This window comes from Urocitellus parryii, chromosome 4, assembly GCF_045843805.1.
Source record: "Urocitellus parryii isolate mUroPar1 chromosome 4, mUroPar1.hap1, whole genome shotgun sequence".
In the NCBI taxonomy this organism is placed as follows: domain Eukaryota; kingdom Metazoa; phylum Chordata; class Mammalia; order Rodentia; family Sciuridae; genus Urocitellus; species Urocitellus parryii.
In genome coordinates this window covers 194453218-194472504 of record NC_135534.1, presented here as the reverse complement: position 1 = coordinate 194472504, position 19287 = coordinate 194453218, and the positions used below count along the sequence as shown (strand labels likewise).

Below are 19287 nucleotides of genomic sequence, written 5' to 3'. Positions count from 1 at the left end.
CTTTTCTGGTGTGGGGCGTGGAGGGATTGGCTCTGGCCTCTTGCCCTCTGCCTGGTTACATAGTCTTTACCTTCTCATCTAACTTGCCCTTCCTGCTGCCCAGCCTTTGCATACAACACACTCCCAAAACTCCATCCTGTTGCCCAGAAGATATGATGTATTAACATTTTTGGTGGGGAGTCACTGGTCCAGATAGTGTCTTTTAGGCATCTCCAGTTCATAATACAGATCTAAACAGCATTCTATAATAGAAGAGTCCTATCAATTGTGCATTTAATTTGCATGAACACACCCACACGCATATAAAATTTATGGCTGACAAAAAATTACAGAAACAGAAATTTACAGAGTTAGGTCATTATCCCCACAGTTACCCTGAATGAGCTTCAATAATCCAGAGTAAAAATAGATGGAAAACACAAACTGCTCTTGCCTTATTTGCTCAGTCTCAGTGCCCGCCACTCACAGCAGATGCCTCTCTGCCCCTTTTTGTTTGTTTGTTTGACTCTTTCGTTTTCTGTTTAAATCTATCAAATCAATTATTGCAGGATCTGAGTCAAATAAATAAAAGCAAGACATTTCGACTGGATGGTGAAGGATGAGCAGAAACCTGTTAATCAGCCTTCAGTCTTTGTAGCATAGCAGTAGTTTGAGAGCATGTTTTAATATTGTGTATGTGAGCACACACACCTATTTATGTGTAAATAGCATTGATAATTTTAAAAGCCTCTTCATGGGTTTCATCCTGTTTGAGTCTTCCAACTACTCTGGGAGTCAGGTAAGGGAAGTTGTATTTTGCCACTTGACTGATGAGGAAAGAGTATGGGAGGTTGAATGACCTGCCCAAAATCTCATTAAAAGGATTAAGTTCCCACGTTCTGGCTTTCACTGTGCCTGATGCTGGTTTAAGTCCAGTAATTTTCCTCGATGACTTGCTTTTGAGCTAGGACCCAGTGCTCCAGAGGAGCTGGACACAGCCTCCTCCCCATTAGCAGCCTCAACCCAGTAGCATCAGCAGAAGCTCCCAGCTGCTCTCTGTCTCTTAGAAGGACATGCAGCCCTGGATCCAGGGAGTTCTTTGCCTCTTAGGAGATTTTGGGCAAGTCATTCAACCTCCCATACCCTTCTTTCCTCATTAGTCAAGTGACAAAATACAACTTCCCTTACCTGACTCCCAGAGTAGTTGGAAGAATCAAACAAGATGAAGCCCATGAAGGGGCTTTGAAAATTATCAACCCCATTATTAATAGCAAAGGCTGGAGCTCGAAAATCCAGGCCCAGAAAGTGGGAAGAGGATAATGCCAGGAAGCATCACTGAGCTAAAGAAAGGAGCAACAGATTGAAAGGGTCCATGGAGTACCAAGCACACTAAGTGAGGAAGAAGAAGGGAGGGAAAAGTCCACACTTACTTGCATTAGAGAGAAATTTTGGAACTGAATGGATCAAGAAGGAAAACAAGGTAAATGCTTTGTCCCAAGAAAAAGAAAAGGAAACAGAAGAGAAAGAAACAGTTCCCTACAGAAGAAGGATAGACAATAGGGTTTCCAAGTGAGTATAAAATAAGAACAATTCACTGAGAACCTTCTAGGGACACAAGTAATGGGCACGGGGTTGTGAAAGCCCCATATTATCCACACCTGGCTCATAAATTGAGAGATTTAAACAAGGAGCAAAGCAGATGTGATTAACATTTTGTATTGGTTTATGGAAAAAGTTAATTTGGAGGAGGTGGCAAAAATGGGCGCTTCCCCACCCTGAGCCTGGCACTCTCTCCAGTGGAAATGGTCCCCATGAAACAGAAGGGGTGGCAGAGGTGGAACAGAAGGCTGCTTCTGGAATACTCTGACTCCTTCCCACTGTGAAGGTGGGGAGTGAAGGGACCTAGCTGTGGGCACCAAGACCTCCTTCCAAATCCACTCTGCCTCAGTGGGGGGAGCAAGGGGATGGGCAGGAGAGAATGTTTTGGGAAATTAGTCCTGATCAAATCCAGAGGCTGGGGAAGAAGCATTTCCTTCTAACCCTGCTCAGAGTGTGTAAGTGCACATTTTCATTTAATCCTCAGAATAGTGCAATAAGTTAACACCATGATGCCCATTACCAGGATGGGTAAAGCAAGGCTCCCAGAGGCATTGGGAATGGACACTTGCCCTTGGCTGCTGCTCTTGTAACAAGACTTATCTCGAATGGCTTTTGTGACTTTGTTGTACAGCCCCATGAAGAGGCAGGGTGAAGATCTTACTTCAGTTCTATGTCTCCAGAAACCTCCTATCCCCTTTTCAGGTTGGTTCCCAGGGAAGGGCTCTTAAAAGACATTGATATCAGAGGGAAGATGTGCTCAGTTAGCATCCCTCTGACATCTAGCCTCAGTAGGCATCCTCACAGTCTGGACAGGGAACAGGAAAGAAGCCTGTGACCAAAATAAAGAGATTCTCATGCACATAATGGACTGAGGAATGGAATTAAACCAGTACTGGAATCTTTAAATAAGAAGCCCCTTTCCTCTCTCCTCCCCTCCTTCTACTCCCTCCTCCTCCAACTCTCTTCCTTTCCACTGCCCTTTTCTGTTCACCACCTTTTCTACTCTCCCTGACTCTATCTGCCCCTTTACAAAGTCACCCTAAATTCTTGGCTACTTGGACTCATCCAGTGATAGGGAGCTACTTCTTTTTCTATCTCCCCAAAATTTCACGTGCATTTCCATTTGGGTTTTAAATCTGTGCAGATCAATATATTGATTAGTTTATTTGTACAAACTCATGAGATTGATTTGTTTGTCATCCCCATTTTCTAGACACAGAATAAAGAAACCTGGAAGAGACCACACAGCTACAAGAGTGTGTTAGGATTTGAACTCAGATTTAGCAGATTCAGAGTCTGAGCTTTGGGAAGCTATACTGACAGATATAATAAGAAGGGGGGGGGGAAGCCAAGCAGAGGAGGCACACGTGTAGGTAAATATGTGCCAAGGAGTGAGGTGAGGACTACTAGAGAGGCCATGCCCTTGGTTATAGTCATGGTTGACTCTTAGCAAGAATTTCCATTTTGTTGGTCACTCTGCAAAATGCTTCATGTAATCCTACAGCAGATGCTACAGCTTGTAATGTCTGGCACAGATGAGGAAAATGAGGTACAGAGAGAAACAGTCCACCTTCCTGTGATCAGAAACTGAGACAGTGCCATGGCTGGGATGTGAACTCCTGCTGGACTTCAACCATGATTTGGCAGTGCTAGGCCAGCACTATCAGGTTGGCTTGTGACAGCGCCATTCTAGTCTCTGACCCCAGCTTCCCCCATGCCTCTCTGCACCCTCTCCTTCTCTTATAAACAGATACCAGTCATTGGATTTAGCCAATGACTTGGATTAAGACCTCTTGGAGATATGGTTCTGCAGGATAGCTAAAGCCCATGTAGTCTTCAGGGTCAGGCAAGTCTGGGAATGATCAGCTCTCTCTGGAAAAGCCAAGGAAATTATATGAAAGCTGTGACTTTGTCTTAAAGAGTGAATGAGTTTGCTATGACAGGAAGGTGACTTCCAGTCTGAAGCCATCTCTGTGGAATTCCTCTGCATGGGTACTTCTTCTGCCTTCCCACAATGGATACACCCACTACTCCTCTCTTCAGCATAGCCACAGGGACAGGAAAGAGGCCAAATTCCCAAGTTCCCATCTTGGTCATTTTCTTTTCTGGCTGAATGTCCTCAGTTTACTTACTGTGGATTACTTCAGAGATGCTTAGATCTAAATAAGGACCTCAATATCATTCCTTGGCAAAGGGGTTTGAATAGTATCCCCTCCAAACTCATGTCCATCCTGACCCTTTAAATATAACCTTCTTTGGAAATCAGGTATGTATGGACGTAATCAGATTTTAAGATGAAATCATCCTGTGCTTAAGGCAGCCCAAACCCAGTGGTGGGGTCTGTGGAAGAGGAGGATGAAGAAGAGGGAGTTCAGAGAGACACCGTGAGAAGAGCACGATGTGAAGGTGGGCTCGGAGAAGGGAATGGTGTAGTCATAGCCAAGGAATTCCAGGAGCCACAAGCATCTGGAAGAAGCAAGGAGGGGGTTTTGCCTTTGAGTCCCTGGAGGCAGCACATCCCTGCTGGTTCCTTCATTTCTGCCTTCTGATCTCCTGAACTATGAGAGAATAAATATGTCTTGTTTGAAGCCACCTACTTTGTGGCAATTTTAAAAGCAGCTCTAATAAATTAGTGTACTCCATTTCCTTGGAGGCCCAGGATCAATGGGAGGTTTAGGAATAGGGATTTTTTTTTACAGGGCGGTCCCTGTCCTGCCTCTATCTATTCCTCCAGAACATTTTGGTTGATTCATAATGCACAGGGCTGTGTAGGATCCCCCAAGCCCAGGTTAGTTGTACTTGAGTGGGCCCAGGCCCCTCAACAATATGAGTAAAAGGTGACTCTGTGACCTGGCATTTAATCCTGTAGCTATGAGATCAACTTCATCCAGTTCACTGGCAGTTTAGACAGTTCTGGGCTCACCCCAACTTTGTGCTTCTACTTTAGGCTCTGATAGCCTCTGAAATGGTATGTCCTCTTGGATTGGCTGTCTTCTTGGCTTGGGGAAGCTATCACTGATTCCATTGGGTTACAGTGTGCTAGGGCTCTGGGTCCTTGTAGTTTACCCTGGACTTGAGCTATAGACACTTGTCAGTCTAGAGAGCTGAGCTCTGACTGCTAAAGGAAGGGCCTTGGATAGCTTTAGAGGTGGAATCTGGGGTGGGGAGAAGGGTTGTAGATCTGCCTTGGGGCAGCTCAGTGTGTGACAGCAAGGTCTGATGGGTCAGATTTTGAGATGTCCAGCACTCATGGCGGAGGGGTGTGAAGGGGCAGCCATCAGTGTTATAATTGGGATTTTCAGTGAATCAGGAGAGAGCTTGGCTCTCCCGGGGTTGCCTGACCAATTGGCAAGGGTGGAGGAGAACTCAGTGGTGAATGTTCTTAAGAGTAAGGCAGTAGGTGGATAGGCAGTTCTCTGTTAATTCGGAGGATCAGGAAATACTGAAGTCCATGTTCTTACAAACCTAGGAGGCATGGAGCAGGAAAGTGGGGAGGAAAGGGTGAATCTTGCCTAGTCCGCCCTGGGGGGCACAGCAAGGACCCTGGCCAGTTTTTGCTGCCTGCTCCTGTTATTATTGCACAAGACAGCCTCCTGTTGAGTCTGCTCTCTTTTCCCTTCTCATTGCCTGGCTTCCCGTGCTTGACTTTCTGCCCCTGTAACTAACTTTCCTGGGGTGTTCCTGATCAGTCCCAGTGGGGGAGATCCTGAGGCCATCGCAACATGCCTTCAAGACAATTGGCAGCTCCATCACCAATGCTGGAAAATGGCAGCAAAACAGTGCTTCTAAGAGACTCCTATTGTGTGATTTGTAATAGGTTTTGAAGAAGCTTGATGGATAGATGATGAAAGTATCAGAAATATTGGAAATCCTCTGTATTTGCAGCTTTGCTTTTTGTGGTTCGTCTCCGTCTCTGCTAGAGTTACTGGTGGTGTTTGGATTCTTCTCTCTCTTTTATGACACTTACTGTATTGAACAATGATATGTATAAATCACCCTGCGACATATGCGGGTCTTTTATAAACATGATTCTCAGTGGGGCCCTTACATAAAGAGAGCTGTCATCAGGATCCTTTTAAAGCTGGAGGAGGAAGACATAGTAAGGCTCAATGAGGTAAAGTGAATGGCCTGGGACTGTGCAGCTAATCAGACAGAATTGACACCCAAATTCAGTGCCCTTTGAGCTACCTCATGGATGCCCCCTTTCACTTAAAATTTCATTAGTTCCATCCTGATATGGTATATGAACAGTATTAGCTAATAGATGTAGCTACCCACTTGCCTTTTATGGATGAATTCTTGGATCTGACCTCCCCTCACCCCTTTACGTTCTGGCTTAGAGTCTCAGAGGATTTATAAATAAATAAATAAATGATTGATCAAGCTTGGATGCAGTCCAAATTTTTCCCTTTATCCCAATAGCAGAGAGAAGTAACCAGCCATTTGCCTTCAAGCTGCCCCTGTGAATAGTACCCCTTCCCCAGGAACTAAGAGGGAACAACAATAATAATTTCTTCATTCACTAAGTATTATCCCTTCTTACAACCCTATACTGCAGGCTGAGGGCAGGATTCAGAGTGATTCAGACTCAGCGTTTTTCCCTAAGGGGCTTCAATATTTATTAAATACTAACAACACACTAAGTAATGTTCTTGGTACTGAAGATAGAGTAACATTCATTATGTCTATTACTAATAGAAATCCCATTCCATTAAGGCAGTAAACAAAGGTAACACATTAATGTGTAATGTAATGGCAGGGCAGGTAAGTGCCACGAAGAGAGTTAAAGTGAGGATGCACGTGGAGGTCCTGCGATGGAGACAAAAGTGGAGGGCCCTTACCCACAGGAGCCAAAAGGGCAGATTTTACTGATGGGGCTATCTTAGTGACAGGTCTAGCCTTGCCTTGCTGCTGTCCCAAATCTCCTTTTCTTTACCTCTGACTTCTAAAGAAGCCAGCATCAGACTGACTTGTGCCAACAGCAAGCTTCTTGCCCATGTGAAACTTACTTTGCATGTACTAAATATTAATCACAGTCTTGGAAGCCTCCAACTTCCCGGTCTCAGCTATCCTTCCCATCAGAAAGCTATTATTGGCAGGGTACTGGATCTCTTCCTGTACCCGGGAGCCTAGATTGCATTCCCAGGGAGCCATACCCTGAACCATGGATGCAGTTTCCATATACCACCCACTCTGCAGACACAGGGAGCATTTAAGGCCAGTCACAGCCGCATGCAGCAGATGGACTTTGGGTTCTGGAACCAACTGTGTGCCCTGGCACTGAGTGACTTTGCAACCTTGGACAGAGTTACCTTCGGGAGGCTCATATTCCTCATCTGTTAAATGAAGAATGCGTAGCTTATTTGGCTGCTATGGCCACCTGTGAGCTCTCTGCTGACTTCCTTCATTAATAAGGGGGCAAGGCAGATTGAAATTTTCTGATTTCTTCTTGTGGTTGTTTTTCCTAAGCCAGAAGTCTTTAAACCGTTGTTTGTGCCTATCGTATGCTGCTGGGGATGGAACTCTGGATCTCTTGCTTGCTCTTCCTCTGAGCTCCACCCAGGCCTAAACCGGCTTTCAGCAAGTGCTGGTGTGTTCATTTCTTTTGTGCATTCATTTTTTTAATTCTTGGTATACATCACCCAGTGGAGACTGTTATATTCCACTCTCAGATCAAAAGATCCAGGCTCTGGACATTGCATCGACTGAGGTCCTGCAGCTGGCAAGTGACATGCAGGTTCTTCATCCACCAGCCACCATGCTGTTTAGTTGGTTACCCCATGCTTTCGTTGTGCATCTCGGTTATGAGTGTACTTGATTGGAGGGGAGGCCTCCCCTCTCTAATTTGCCTTTAATTGGAATTGCAAGGAAGTCTTTTTATTCCCACTTCCTCTATGATTTGCACTTGGAAGCTGTGAGAAAATCTTTGCTCCTTACTGTTTCCCTCTGGCATAGAGCTTATCAAACTGTGCATTACAGTAATTATCTGCCTACTTATCTATTTCCCCAAATGGACTGCATGCTCTTCAAGGGCATATCCGTATATTCCTACATCCAGGCAGAAGGACTGGCACAGGGTCAGGATGTAACAATAATAGTAGTAACAATTAAGCCAAAGAATATTGTGAGTTCAGTGTTTCCTCCTGGTCAAGGGACACGTGAGTCTATGCGGTTTCATCTAATTCCCACAACAACCCTTTTTGGCGAATGGTGTTATTCCCATGTTAGAGGTGTGAAAACTGAGCTTCACAGCCAGGGTGTTCCAAGGTTGCATCATGGGCAGGTGGCAGAGTAAGACTTTGAACTTGGGTCAGCTTGCTTCCAAGTATGCTCTTGACCCTTGTCAATGAGCAAACCCATGAGTGAGGGCAAAACTACTCTCTGATCACCCAGCTCATCTTTTTATCTCCATAACTAAAGAATAGGAAGAAAATCAATCTCTTCAAGATACTCTCTCCCACCCTCTCCCTCTATCCATCATCAGAGTGGGGTTGGAGATGGAATTTGAGAGGCCACCTGAGGATATGGAGTGGGGTACTGATTTGAGCTAAATGGCCCCTGAGAATTATCTTCGGCTCTCTATTACATACAGATGGAGGATTGCCAGACAGAGGCAAGTGTGTTTCAATCACCTTCCCTCAGAGAGGCATTTATAATGGATTCATTCATTCTTTCCTTCAACAAGTAATTGAGGATCTACTAGTTACCATGTGCCATTCACATTCATGCAGAAATAAATAACCATTATTTTCTTTATCGTTTCTCAATTTAGAAATAGAATCAACGCATAATGAGGCCTACTTGGTGTCAGACCCTGAACTAGGTCCTGGGAAAACAGAGCGGATTCAGAAAACCCTCAAGGGACCCTGAGGTGATGGGGGGATAGTTGAGCTCCTTTTGCTGTGCCACGTGCTCTGGCAGATGAAGCATGAGTCACAGAGCGACCTAACAGGTGGGCACTTAACCTAGCCAGAGAAGGCAGATTTCAGAGAACTTATGAAGCTGAGGCTTAAAGGACTAGACAAAGAAGTGGGGGAAGGGCGTTTCAGGCAGAAAGAGCTGGGTGATCAAAAACACAGAAGCAGAGTGGCTAACTTTAGAACATGCATCCACACCTGCAGTGTCAGGCAGGAGGCCATAGCCACATGTATCTCATCTGTTCCCCCAAACACTTTCAGGTTCACCTTTGTCTTTCTAATCGAAGATGTTAGGGCTGGAACGAGTTGGAAACCATCCAATTTCACCTACTTGCCACAAAGAAGGAAAGGGACAAGGTCACAATCTCACATCTTGGAACCTATAATACGAATAAAGCTAGGAATGTCTCATGCTATGGTGGAAGGGGCTTCACCCTACAGTGTATCTAACTGTTTTCCCTTTGGGAAAGGATGCTAATATTTTCTGAACCCCACTAATTGCAAAGCATTATGCTAACAGCATTTAATAATGCCATCTCATTGAATTCTCCCTAAACGTTCTCAATTAGGTGTTAAACACAATTAACAGATGAGAAAACTGAGGAATCTCAAGTAACTACCTCAAAACCAAAAACTAAAATATAGTACAGTCATGACCAAAGCCATGTCTTACTGACTCTTGGGCATACACTGATACTATGTGCTCATTAGCTGTCCACTTGATAAATTTCTGTAGGATTTAGAGTGCTTTCGGCTTCGTTTCTGAACTGGTCTACAGATGACTAAGGATAGTTGAGCTGGAGAGGTGTGGGTGGGGGATGGATATATTCCAGAGAACCACACTGTGTTTTTAATTTATTCCTTTGGCAGTATCCCAGAGAATAAAACAATGTCTCTAATGCATACATTATAAGCAGATGACTTGTTTAAAATAAAAATCTGTTTTATTTTTCTTCAAGGGACCTTCTTAAATAGGTCACCCAATATCTGTCTAGGGGCAAAGAAATGTATGAAGTATAGCAATTGTAGGCACATAAAGATAGGTGTGGGAATACTTTGGCAAATGTGAATATGTACATACACATATACATGCATATGCATACATATCCTTATCTGTAATTTTAGATTTGTCTCCCTTTTAAATTAATTATTTAGGCATGTAAACATATTTCTTCATTCAATTAAGCACTGGGATCTTGTATAACCCATTGGGGTATGATCCAGGAAAAAAAAAAAAAAACTAACTCATAGAAAGTTTCCTTCCCAATCCAGTGAGAGAATCCAGACCTCAGTGTCATCTTTAGTATCTCCTTCATCCTTCCCCTCCCTGCTAATCAAACACAAGTCTTTCCATCCTTTGTATATGTCTTTTATCTACCTTGTTAGCTGACTCCACACCTCCACTGCCCTAGCTACAAGTCTCAACATCTCTTTCTTTGGATCAGAGATTCCCCATTGATTGTACTCTGGTCTTTCGTGCTAGATAATTCTTTGTCATACATGACTTTCCTGTGTTTCTAGGACATTGATAGTTTCCCTTCTCTCTACCCACTAGATGCCAATAGCATTTCCTGCCCCTGTTCAATGTACTTTTTCCTAGGTAAACATCTGGTTTTGCTATCATATTGCTTGAAAAAAAATCTCTGGATCCTTGAGGGCATATCAGAAGCTTACATTTGAGACTAGGTTGTTCACCAAGGAGGCCTGCTTGACAAGACCCAGAGCTGTAAGTTGCAGGACTCAGTAGGGAGGGGTCTGTCTCCAGCTGTGCTCCAGTTATGGTAGGGGGGATGGTCTGGGATTCATGGGGGAGGGGAAATAAAGCCTAGGAGATCATTCAGCATGTTTTTGAATTATCACGATGAAAGGCTTTGAAATCTGGGACATGGGACAGCCATGGAGAGAAATAGAAGCCCATAGAAGAAGCTATTCTATAGGCCAAATTGTCATGATTCTCAAGTTTCTTAGCAACTTTGGAGGGTCCTGGCTGCATATTCTTGCCTCCAAAATCTTTGTAGGCTATTCTGTGATTTTGGACAAAACACTTGTATTTTCTGCGCCTCAGTTTCCTTATTTGTAATACTTAGGATTTGGTCTATTTTCTAAGAAACCTAGACCTGAGACCTGGAGGAAACTTCACAGAAGACTTGGAGACCCAGGCCCCTTCCCTACCATCTTTATCACTCGGCAAATCGCCAGATAGAATACCCCACGGATCCCCAGTCCACAGCTATCCTGGGGCTGTCTGCCAAGGACCAGAAACAAGTGGCAGGAAGGGAAGGACATTACTTGGGAGAATATGCATGTACACAGCTCTGAGGATTAAAGGCCCGTGTTCTTATCACTGCTGAACAGAGTATTATAAATCCAGTCTTAGAATACCAAATCCCCTTGCGGCTTGGCCGTTGTGAGGGAATATTAAAAAGGCCGGAGACAGAAATAATCAGTTTCCGAATGACACATTGTCAAATAAAGCATTCCCCACATTGTCCCTTTCTTTCCTTTCTCTGGCTCCTTCTCCAGTGCCTGGATATTTTAACATGAAAAATAGATGAAAATGAGGCCAGGCTGGATGGCGTTCTAAGTTTGACTTTTCAGAAGGCCAACTTGGTGGGGTGGTTTCAGGGTGCTTTTATTTTTTTCAACTCTCTATAATTTTCTCCGTTTTTGATATTGTGTGTGTAAGCAAACCGGCTGCAGTTACTAGCATACAGGAAAAGACTGAACAGCCAAAAGGGGCCTTCCAAGCTTTGATCGGGAGCCCTGTGGATGCGGGGGTGAGAACTAGTTTGAAGACGTGTGTTTTGCCTCCCTCTAGCCAGTCTGGTCAAAATTTTAGGCTTCGGGTGGTTTATTTAGCACCTTTTGTGGAGCAAGCTCTGGTGAATGTCAGCTCAGGACCTGAAGTGAGAAATGGCCCACCAGATGAGAAGACCTGAGCAGAGCAGCCAGATCACTGATAACTCTGGGGGTCACCTTGACCTGAAGAGGCAAAGATGCTCCCTGAGGAATTGATTTCTAGGCTTTGAAGGCTGGGGCTGGGCGTGGGGGGGCAGGTGAGATGAGCAGGTCAGCTTCCTGGGGAGCCGTAACTAATTGCCACACACTGGGTGGCTTGAGACTAAGGAAATGTATTCTCTCACAGCTCAGGGGCCAGTAGTTCAAAACCAATATGTCAGCCAGAGTTGGCTCCTTCTGGTGGCTCTGAGGGGAAGCTTGCGATGATCCCTTGACTTTCAGACGTATCCCCCGAGTGTCTGTCTCCATCATCATGCCACCATTTAGGGCCCAGCCTAGTCCTGTATGGCCTAATATCACTATATCTGCAGAGACCCTGTTTCCAAATAAAGGTGACCTTCTGAGATTGCAGGAGGGTGTGACTTTTGGGTGCCACCATTCAGCCCACTACAGGGAGTAAAGGAGAAAATTCCGGACTGAGAGAGCAAGCAGTAAGCAGAGACCATGGGGGATCCTACTTTGGGGAAGGCTCTTCCCTCGGTGTGTCATACTTCAAGGTGTGACAGAGACAAGTGAGACTTAGGCGGAGCTGAGGCAAGAAGAGGAAGCAAGGATCCAGGTAGCAGCGTGAGATCTCAGGTGCTGGGCCAGGGAGTCTGCTCAAGACTTGGAGGGCCCTGGGGAGGTAGGAAATAGGTTTAAGCCTAGGGATGGAGTAAAGATTTTAGTTTGGAATAAAGGCCTAGGGAAGCTGAAGGTGTGGGGGCTGATATTTGTGGTGCCAAACCCTTCATCCAGGGCTTCTCTTGCCTTTCCCAGTCCTTAGCATAGCTCCCCTCCTGGAGACCAGCCTCATATTAAAGAGAGCACAAGGAGGTAACATATTGTAACTTGTCAAAGGGAAGAGAGCAACAGAGAGGGGGGGGCTTGCATGCCCCAGACTCGTGTTTCCCTGCTGCACCACTCTGCCCTTGACTTCTCCTGGCCTGGCCTTTGCCTGGGGAATCTGAGACTCACTGTCAGTAATTTAAGAGGAGCAGGCTGATCTTGCTTAGGCAGATTGCAGAAGAAAGACCCCAGAAAAGATGGGGGCCACGCTTCCCCTCTTCTGTCTCTTCCCCAACCCCTGCCTGACAGCCTAGTGAAATTCCCAGCTCCATAAGGAGAAGAGAAAATGAATCACACCCACACCTGTGCAGCTTACAGTCTCACAGAAACAAATTCTAACTAACAGATTGGCACTTTTGTTTCCGGGGATTTTGAGCTATTTCTTTGGCCTTATTTGTCTTGGGCGTCCCTAGAGCGAGCATAGTCCAAATTGGATTTGGCATCAGGTTGTCCTTGAGGCCAGCAGATCCTCAGCTTGCCACCCCTGGAGCTTTGGGCTTCTCTTCACTTGCTTTCTGAAGACTCAAATCCTTTTACCTATGTTCTTTCCTCCCTCCTGAGCACCCTTCTTTTCTGCAGCATCTTCTGCATCACGGGGGCCTGCGTTCACTCCTGCAGGATGCTCAGAGGCTGAGCACCCTGGCCTGCTGAGCCCTGATGGATTGCTCCTGCTTTTCCATTTACTTGCCCTGGCAAAGGAGGCTGGTGAAGTGGGAGTAGATACGAGGGTCAGAACAACAGCCAGGGCCCGTGCAGGTGGATCCTGAATGCAGTCTATTCTTGCTATTGAGCCACCCATCTGCTTTCCTTGGGTGAAATGTCCCAGTAGGACAGAGGCAGCCACATGGCTCTTTTGAGGTCCTCTGTTAGGCACCACACTCTTCAGTTTGTAAGGAATTCTTCAGCTGTTTTCAGATTTGTTCTGCACAGCAACCTCGTGGGGACAGTGATTGAAAATTTTTCCTACATCTCGTGTTTACCCTGTGCTGGGCACTAATAAATACCCCACAGCCTTTGGCTCACATCTCACCTCCCTCTCCAAGGAAGTTTTGGACTGCAACATTTTACATATATTTGATAAATTATACACATAGAGAGATACACATAGATATATACATATACTTGCCTTTGTTTAATTTGCATTATTGGCTTTCAATTTCTGACACTCAAACATCCCTTGGGGTCTTGAAATAGTCAAGGGGCCCCAGTCTAGTGCTGTCCACCTTACCTGACCACCTTTCAGCTTATTACCCTCTCCTACTCCCCACCTTCAGTAGAGGTGCTGAATTCTAGCTTAGTGAACACTTGCAAAAACAGCACAATAGTTTCCCAGGATCTAGGTAATCAGAGGATGGCTGGACCATTTTAGTGAATAGGCTTCTTCTTGGCCATAATTGGTACCAATCAACAGCAGTCACCTCCTTACCTGCAAGATAATGAATTCAGGGTGAACGTGTAACTTCTTTGTGACATACAGTATAAGTAGTTATCAGGAATTGTCTTTGTCTCCAATCATGTTCAAGAGAACAAACTGATCACTCAGAATCCTAAGTATAAAGACTTTAGGTTAAAAAAAATAAAATAAACACATCAAAATAAAGACTAGCTCTGCTTCTCACCCTTTGAATTTCAGAGCCTTGCCCCCTCTTGCACATAAGTAGGTATCCCCTTCCTGAGTCTAGGGATTACTATAGCCAGGACTCCACAAATTGGACCTTGAGCTTCCCAACATGAAGCACCACATAATGTGTAGAAACAAAAGAAAACCAAGGAGGACCAACCCATCCACAGACATGCTTCTGGTACAGAGGAGGTATGGGGTCAGGAGAAGGCAGACTTTTCACTTCAAGCCCCTGGCAGGTGCCTGATACAGACCTATCTTGGAAATATCCCTGCCCTGAAGGAACTCACAGACCAGGTTACTTCATGAATCTTATGGATCATGAAAAATATGACTATGCATACATTAGCTTTTTTTTCAAATTAATGTCTAATATGCAGGCCCAAATATTTAAAGAGTTGCATATGTTAAAGATAAACTTCAGTTTGTTTACCTTAAGCTTCTGATTCAAGGAAGCCCCCAAAGGTACACTTTAATCCATTCATCCATCTACTCCATCATTCAGCAAACACATATTGAGCACCTACTTTGTCCCAGGTCCCTTCTTGAGAATCAGATTCAAAGACCAGCGTTTCTGAAGATGAAGAAAATATAGACTATGTAGAAATGATGCTTGACTGAATAATGCTCTCTTGTATTTGGAGCAGGATGTAGGAGTGGCTACTGTCTCTCGATCCCTCGGTGAACTCACTGTAGAGATAGGAAAACAAGGCTGAGAGAGCATTGACAACTGTCCTGGGGTCACTTGGCTGTTGGGAGGCAGAGTCCAGGCTCACAGTCTTGATTTCCCAACATTCAGGAAGCTGGATTGCTCTGACATGGCCATTTTCCATCTCATTTCCTCCTCATGCCAACCTAGTGAAGCAAGAAGAGCAAGGACTTTTATTTATCCATTATACCTTGAAAAGCAAGGCTCCCAGGAGTCAAGCAGGTTGCCCAAGGTCACAGTGTTGTGGTGAAAAGCCAGATTTGGAGGCAATATCTCTCTAGCTCTATGAACCCAACGCAAGGATCTAGACCCAGGGTGAAGGATGGGAAAATCCCCAAAGAGCCCTAACCCATCTGCTTGTTCTTCCTTCCTGCACCAGGGTGGCCTCATCGCACTGCTGCTGCTGCTGCTGGTGTTCACGGTGGCCCTGTACGCCCAGAGGCGCTGGCAGAAGCGCCGCCGCATCCCCCAGAAGAGCGCAAGCACAGAAGCCACTCATGAGATCCACTACATCCCCTCAGTGCTCCTGGGTCCCCAGGCCCGGGAGAGCTTCCGCTCCTCCCGGCTGCAGGCCCACAATTCTGTCATCGGAGTGCCCATCCGGGAGACCCCCATCCTGGATGACTATGACTATGAGGAGGAGGAGGACCCACCCCGGCGGGCCAACCACGTCTCCCGGGAGGATGAGTTTGGCAGCCAGGTGACCCACACCTTGGACAGCTTGGGACGGCCAGGCGAAGAAAAGGTGGGCTTTGAGAAGAAAGGTGAGTCCATTCTTCAGGGGACATTTTGGCGATGGGGAAGAGATTCAGGAGATGGGTTTTGGGGAGAGAGGTTGTGTCCTCTAGAATACATCATTTTGGATTTATGATCCACCTCTGTTAGATTATCATTTTGTCTTCTTTGGTCCATTCAATAATAAGGGAAAAAAAGAATGTCATTGTTCCTGGAGTGGCGTTTGAGTGGCATGACAGAGCATGCAGTCTAGTACTCCCCAGGGTTTCTAGATACCTCCCTTGACAGCCTTACTATTCAAGGAAGAGTTCATCCTGTTTCTGGACATCACTCTGGGAAGGCCTCCCCTGTAGGACTTGCAGTCTACGTCCTTGATCCTGCCTGACCATCAAGAAAGAGAATCTGATCTTCCTTCTCCAGGGAAGCTCTTGGAAACTGTGACCATAGAAAAGGCACCATGTAACTTCTGTAAATCAATGTCAGTGAGCATCCCCAGCTGCTTCTTCTGTCTCATGTGAAATGCTTTGTGACATTTCCTCCTGGCCACCATCCTCTAAATGGAAAGCCTCGGTTTTCTGATCCAGGAGCCTAGGGCCTGAGCTGACATTTTTTCTCATCCAGGTGGGAACACCGGATGCTGAGCAAAAGTCAGACTTAGACCTCCCTCTCGCCAGATATCAGCTCCTGCTGGTGCAGCCTGAGGTCACCTTTGTTTTGTGCAGCTGTTTCTGGCTCCTGTTGGACCTTGTAAAGACTAACACTGCTCACTCTTTATGAAACATGTAGCAAAGACCCATCTCCTTTGTCCTGTTAAGGGACCGATGATCATTTGGGCACAAGCACAGGATGTGTTTTTATTTGTTTTTATAAGCATCTCTGGCTCCAACTTGTTTACAGGTGGAGCCGGGATATTTTCTTTTAGAGAAATGCTACCAAAGCCAAGGTTGCCTTTTTTAAATTTTTATTCATCATCTTTATGAAGTTAGTGATGGTGATGAGTTAAAGGTTTGGCCTGGATATGCCACTGAAACACTGATCCTCTTCTCTTGTGAGTCCAGAGGCACCCTCTTTACTTGGTCTCAGCCCTGGATCTCTGGACTCTGCATTCTTCTTTTTGCTCCTAGGGTTCTCCCTTGGTTCGTCTTGCCATGAGAATGCATGTGCAAATAGGAGCAGTGTGGGATATTGTTTCAGCAATATCCAGCACAGTGACTGACGTTTAGTAGTAGACACTCTGCATAAAAAACAGAGATGTTTATGAAACCAGTAAATTCAGGTAGGATGTTGACTCTTGCAGTGGATGACAGCATAGATTTTGGAGTCATATAGACCCTGGTTGAAATCCTGCCTCCTTTACTTACAATGTGATCTTGGGAGAATGGGAGTTCGACCTCCTGAGCCCTACTTTCCTCACTGAATACCTAATGTAAATTCCATACAAAATATATGAAAAATACCTAACCCAAATAGTAGTGCCAAACTCCCAAGAATGGTTTCTGTAGACCACAGGCCCTAAGTCTCAGCTGCACTTCTGAGATTCTGCTTAATCCAGTTACAACAATCCTGTCCAGTTTCTCTTCAAATTCCAGCTGCCATGGGAACCTTTACCTCCCTCTGCCAGATCTTATGCTTCTAGCGATGCTTCTGTCGGTGTTCTGCTTCTATTGACTTTGAACTTACCACACTATACAATAATAGCCAGTTTCTCTTTCTGCCTCCTAGACTACCTTTGGAGAGCTTCCAGAGCAAATACACGATCCTCAATCTTTGTTTCAGCAATTTCCAGCACAGTGACTGACATTTAGTAGTAGACACTCTAAAAATAGCTGTTGATGGATGATTGAAAGAACTGATCAGTCGGTCGATCAAGAAAAACCCAAGCATCCATCAGGGTCCAGAGTGCTCAGCTCCAGGTTTCAAGCAATCTTACTGTCCTGAGTCTAGAGATGCTAGAAACTAAAGTGTCAGCAAAGGACATTAATAGCAATGACCAGAACTTGGAAGAAAGCAGAAGGGTTGAAGATGAAAACTCAGGAAGGATCACTGACTACCACCAAAGGAAGATACCAAGATGCATCTAGCACAGGCAAATTTTCATGCCTTCTTCTTTCCCATCCCCACCCCCCCACATACACACACACACACACTCCACCTTCAAATGGAGAAGAGCAGAACTCTGGAATGAGGAGGCAGATGGGGGAAGCAAGTCACTAGTGGTTCTCTTGTTTGAGTGTCCTCCTTCCCCCTCCCTCCTTCCTCCTCCACTACCTGCCTTAGTTTCCCAAGTGAGGAGGAAAATGATAGAGCCTGCACTCAAAAGGCAGAAAAGCCAAGGAGACAGAACAGTACAGAGGTGGAGTTTCCCAGTCAACATTACAGCTCTGTGACCTTGGGCAGGTCACCCTCTTCTCTCGTTAAAAAGTGTGATACTAATATTCTGCCTGGCACTGCAGTCAGGAAGCTTAAGTGAGATAACACATGATGAGTTCAGAGTACACAACTAAAGTTCCATATGCTGTACTGTTCCTGTCATTCATACCATGAATCTCCAAAGTGGTTACACTGTGCCACACACCAGAGCAGACCTGAGAGAGAAATGAGGAAATAGAACCTCTGCCTGCAAGGAGCATCATGTGAACCCCTTCCTGGGAGACGCACTGTGGGGAGAAGGCCAGGAAATTGGAGCCAAAGCTTGAAGAGAGGCCACAGCTCTCTCCATGCCATTCAGTGGCAGAGCTAACCCAGGAACCCAGACCCATGGGGCCACTGCCCAGACTTCTGGCCAGGAAGAATGTTTATTCTAGACAGGTGTCTATCATGCATGGTCAGAATGGGCTGTACAGCATCAGGGTGATGACCAGTTTCATTGGGGGTTGGTGCTTTTTTTTTTTTTGGCGGGGGTGGGGATACCAGGGACTGAACCATGAGGCACATAACCACTGAGCCACATCCCCAGCCCTTTTTATCTTTTATTTCAAAAGCAGGCCTCACTAAGTTGCCGAGGCTACCTTCAAACTTGTGATCCTCCTGCTTTAGCCTTCGGCATCACTGGGATTAGAGGCAGGCACCACCATGTGTGGCCCAGACCTGTGCTTCTTCAATAGAATAAACTTTTCCATTTCAGCTTCCAGCAAACTCTCTCTGTAACCTCAATGATGGGGGTTGTGACAAGGGCAGCACAGAGGACAGGATTGGGCTGGATCCCAGGAATGTGCAGACTAGCTCCTGGGAAGTGGGGAAGAAGCTCTCGGCCTCCTCTCCTTGATGGGATGCCCTGGAGTCTGCACACTTTCGTATCCGCTATCCCATGAGGGCGTAAGGATGGCTCTTCCTCTTGCGTTTCCTTTAAGGAGAACTCTTTTCGAACAGTGACAAAGCCAGACTCTCCTTCTCTCTCAACACTAGTATTGAGAAAGTCCAAGCAGAAGTTATTGAAAGAGAATGAGGGGTGGGTGCAGGAGAATAGGCAGCCAGGCAGAGCGCAGGGAAGCAAATTCCAGACTGGATTCCACTCCTTGGTTCAAGGCTCTGTGACCTTGACCACCCTCTAAACCACTCTGTGTCTGTGCCTCTTCATCTCCCCTGTTTTCATCTCACCCAAACAATCCTTTCCACAGTCCTTTGAGTGGGCTCCAGTAAGAGCAGCCGAGGAGGAACCCGGAAGTGCAGGACACAGGCTTTTTGACTCCAGATAGGAAACTGGTCGCCCTGTCGGGGGTGGCTGCTAGTGGCTCTCCCATAGCATGGGATCTTCCAGTGACTGTTCAGGTCAGGTGTGTGCTCTGGTCTCCTCAGGTGGCCCCCAAGAGGGCATCTTGAGGCTCTCTCCTTTATGGGGTAGCCTGGGCATAGCCACAAGAGCTACAAAGTGTGAGCAGATT

The 19287-nt window shown here is 45.8% G+C and overlaps 1 protein-coding gene across 3 annotated transcripts in view; it reads left to right on the top strand.

Moving 5' to 3' along the window:
• Astn2 (astrotactin 2) overlaps positions 1–19287 on the top strand; it is an 833116-nt gene that overhangs the window by 172383 nt on the left and 641446 nt on the right. For all 3 annotated transcript variants that reach the window (XM_026393326.2, XM_026393325.2, XM_026393324.2), the window contains exon 3: positions 15051–15435. In XM_026393326.2, coding sequence (XP_026249111.2) covers positions 15051–15435 — 385 coding nt within the window. The remainder of the gene's footprint in view (positions 1–15050; positions 15436–19287) is intronic.